The sequence below is a fragment of the Cornus florida genome, unplaced genomic scaffold (genome assembly GCF_030987335.1).
Source record: "Cornus florida cultivar Cherokee Brave unplaced genomic scaffold, ASM3098733v1 CherokeeBrave_3.0.0_Hap2_Chr07, whole genome shotgun sequence".
Lineage (NCBI taxonomy): Eukaryota > Viridiplantae > Streptophyta > Magnoliopsida > Cornales > Cornaceae > Cornus > Cornus florida.
This window is the reverse complement of record NW_026775577.1, coordinates 21626645-21630080: the sequence shown is the minus strand read 5'-3', so window position 1 is coordinate 21630080 and position 3436 is coordinate 21626645. Positions and strand designations below refer to the sequence as shown.

The 3436-nt window shown below is 34.3% G+C and overlaps 1 protein-coding gene across 1 annotated transcript; it reads right to left on the bottom strand.

The window, feature by feature from the left end:
- Positions 1–287: 287 nt before the first annotated feature.
- LOC132316402 (uncharacterized) lies at positions 288–1439 on the bottom strand. Its single transcript, XM_059814883.1, has one exon. It carries the CDS (start codon positions 1437–1439, stop codon positions 288–290), a length of 1152 nt encoding a protein of 383 aa, XP_059670866.1.
- Between the last annotated feature and the right edge of the window lie 1997 nt (positions 1440–3436).

The window sequence follows — 3436 nt, the reverse complement described above, 5'->3', positions numbered from 1 at the left end:
TTGAATTCCAACTCTCTATGAGCCCTAGCTGCCACCCAAAATAATTTTCTATACTTAACACCAGGATATAATGTTCTAAAGTTAGCATAAATATGCCTGCAACACCTTTTATTAAGAGCATGAGGATATACCTTATCCACAGCTGGAAATATTCCTTTTTGACCATCAGTCATTATTACCCAAGCCAAATTCCCACATGTGTCACCAGTGATTTTGTGTAGGTGTTCCAAAAACCACGTCCAACTTTCTTTGCTTTCAGACTCCACTACTGCAAATACAAATGGGTATCACCCATTATTCCCATCAAGCCCCACTGCACTAATTAAAATACCACCAAATGGACCTTTCAAAAAACAACCATCCAGACCAATAAATGGTCTACAGCCATCCCTAAAGCCATTTAATACTGCTGCAAATGATAAAAACATTCTTATAAACCTTGGTTCCTCTTCTTGTGAATGCTTTATAAACACTAAACTCCCAGGATTGGTTTTTTGAATCTCAGCTGCATATTTCCACAGTTTGGAAAATGAATCAGCATGGGTTCCTTCATTCTTTTCTAAAGCTTTCTTTCTAGCCCCCATCAAACATGCCTCACTTACTTCCACCTTAAAGTGATCTCTAACTTCTTGTTCCAACTTCTTTAAACTGATGTCAGGTTGATTTTTAAATTTGTTAACAAGTTTGTTTGCTATAAAAGTAGAAGTGACCACCTTGTTCTTAGTGGTTCTAATGCAAGTGTGTTCTGGACCAATTGTCTTAACCTTATATGTAACTTGGTCTTCCAATACTGTTGCATGGATTCTCCAATGACAACCTGGGTTCCCACAATGACTAGTCACTCTAATTCTTTCATTCTTCTTCATCACCAATTTGAAACCCTTTTGAACTGAATACTCCTTCAACACGGTCCTGAAATGATTGATGTTATCAAACAAATGATCCTTCACAAATTTAATCTCTCCATTAGCACCATACTTGAACACTATCCCCTTGATGTGTTGATGCACAAAACCTTTCCTTTCATCACCACTTTCTCCACTAAATTCAGCACTATCACTATAATCTGATAAATCTCCATAACTATTATCAGAACTCTCACTTTCTAATTCAATATTATCCCAATCATGTGCCTCATTTCCTTCATTTCCCTCATTGCAGTCCTCATCATCATCACTGTTTGAGAAACTGTAATTAGATTTCTGAGAATCATCACTGTCTTCATCTTCTCCCTCACTGTCTTCATCTTCCCCCTCAGAATTTTGTAGTGGACATTGACTGTCTAAATTAATTGGAACACCCTTGTCAACAAATTCAACAATTATATCTATCTCTCTAACATCTGAGTTCATTTCAAACATAATGATCATATCATCGTCCCTATTTAATAGCAGTCTACCACAATTCCCAGGAAATTTGTAAAATATATTCACTGCCATACCAGTCTGATTAGCATTTCTAAGCATAAATGCTTAAGCAGATGAATACAAGTCCAAGAAACTATATCCATTTGGATTTATCCCATTCAACACATGTACGTGACCATCAAAATTAAGTAGGAGATCATGGACTTTGTCATTACCCATCTGCAACTGAGAAAAAACATTAATACAAAATAGGTAAAGAAATTGTAATGCAATATGCATAAGATAGGATTGAATCTGTTCATGTTAACCAGAGCGGGACCCATGGTCCGTCATACAATTAACACAAACAGACCAATCACTAGTGTTGCAGAAGTCACTAACATGCAAACTTATACCACATAATCTTATTAATTTGTACAAGTATATCAACATAACCCCTAAATAATAACAACGATTTTATAATAAAACCCTCAAACATAAATTAATAACAAATTGAACATAAAACTCTCAATCAGAAACCCTAAATGTAACAAAAAAATTTAAAAAATAATAAATTAATAATATAAAAAAAAACGCTTATAAAAAAACCATATATGCAACTAATTTCATGAAATAACAACAAATTAATAAATAAAAAAAACCCATCAGAAAACCCTCAATCACAACACAAACCCCCCAAAATTCGAACGATTGATTACACCAACCAACCAACCTTGGCGTTCATGAAAAAAAAAAAAAAAAATGCTCAATCACAACACAAACCCCTCAAAATCCAAACAGTTGATTACACCACCAACCATCTTCAGTGTTTATGAAATAAGAAATTTATATAAAAATAAAAAATTAAAAAAAAATCATTAGAAATCCCTCAATATCTAAAGTTATATAACAAAGAAGCACAAAGTCACTATATATGCCGCAGAGGAAAGATTAGATCACTTACATTGAATGTGAAGAACAGAAAAATGAACAACACGACACAAACCACCAAGAATCCGAACTGTTGATCACACCAAGCAACTGACTTTAGCGTTCCAGAAATAAATGTTACATTTTTGGAGCAGATAAACAGTGAGAGAGATCGTGATAGAGAAATGAAAGGAAAAAAGGTAAAGCCTTTGGTTTTCTTTTAGATAAATAGTACTGAGAGAGATTGTGATCGTGATAGAGAAATTGAGAAGTTTAGCAAGACAGACAAAGGTGAAATAAATTGGGTAGGTGGGTGGGTAGTAGCTAGCGCCAAATGGCGCCATTTTGTGTGGCTGATATTAACTGAGGAGTATATTAGACATTTTGCCATGCATAATATTTTAGGATAAAAATGATTTAAATATTCAGGGGCAATTTTGTCTTTTCGCAACCAATAAGGCCTTGTTTGGATTACAAAACTGACAAGGGGTCTCATTGTTCAAAAAATAGCAAATTTATATATGCCTGTTAATACGGCAAACTTCAGGGGGTGTTGTTATAATTAACCCAAAAATAAATGACAATTTTGAATCATTGAATTTGAGTTGAATGATTATTTTAATTTTATTTTTGTTTGGCTCCTATTATTTATTATTTTTGGTCAATTTTAAGAGTTGAAAAATCAATCCTAGTCATGTCAACACAACCATTCCTTCCTTAGACACTATTAACATGTTTAAGTGTTCATCTTATTGGGGCACAGCAAAAGCAAAAAAAAGAAAGAAAACAATAAGTCAAACCACAACACAAGATATATACGTGGTTCATCCAAAATCAGGGTTACATTCACGGATGAGAAGAGATTTATTATATATATAGAGATATTATAATAGTAGAGAATTTCAACACCGGACCATGCACACAAACTCTTGACCGAGTTCTCTGTGTATGCCACGAGACTCCCTCTCGCCATCAGTGTTCACTCTACCAAACCCGTAACTCATCCCTACCATCATCGTACTCCCTCATGAGGTTACATCTCTCTCAACTCATAACTCTCAACAATAGCCTAAGTGTCTATTTATAGAGTCACATACCCAATTCCTTTGTGGACAAGGATTACAATTTCTTATAACCCAATTCACGTCTCTATAAGAAAT

Bases quoted from the DNA above. Each gene is read 5' to 3' on its own strand.
- LOC132316402 (XM_059814883.1), bottom strand. From the start codon at position 1,439: ATGGCAGTGAATATATTTTACAAATTTCCTGGGAATTGTGGTAGACTG.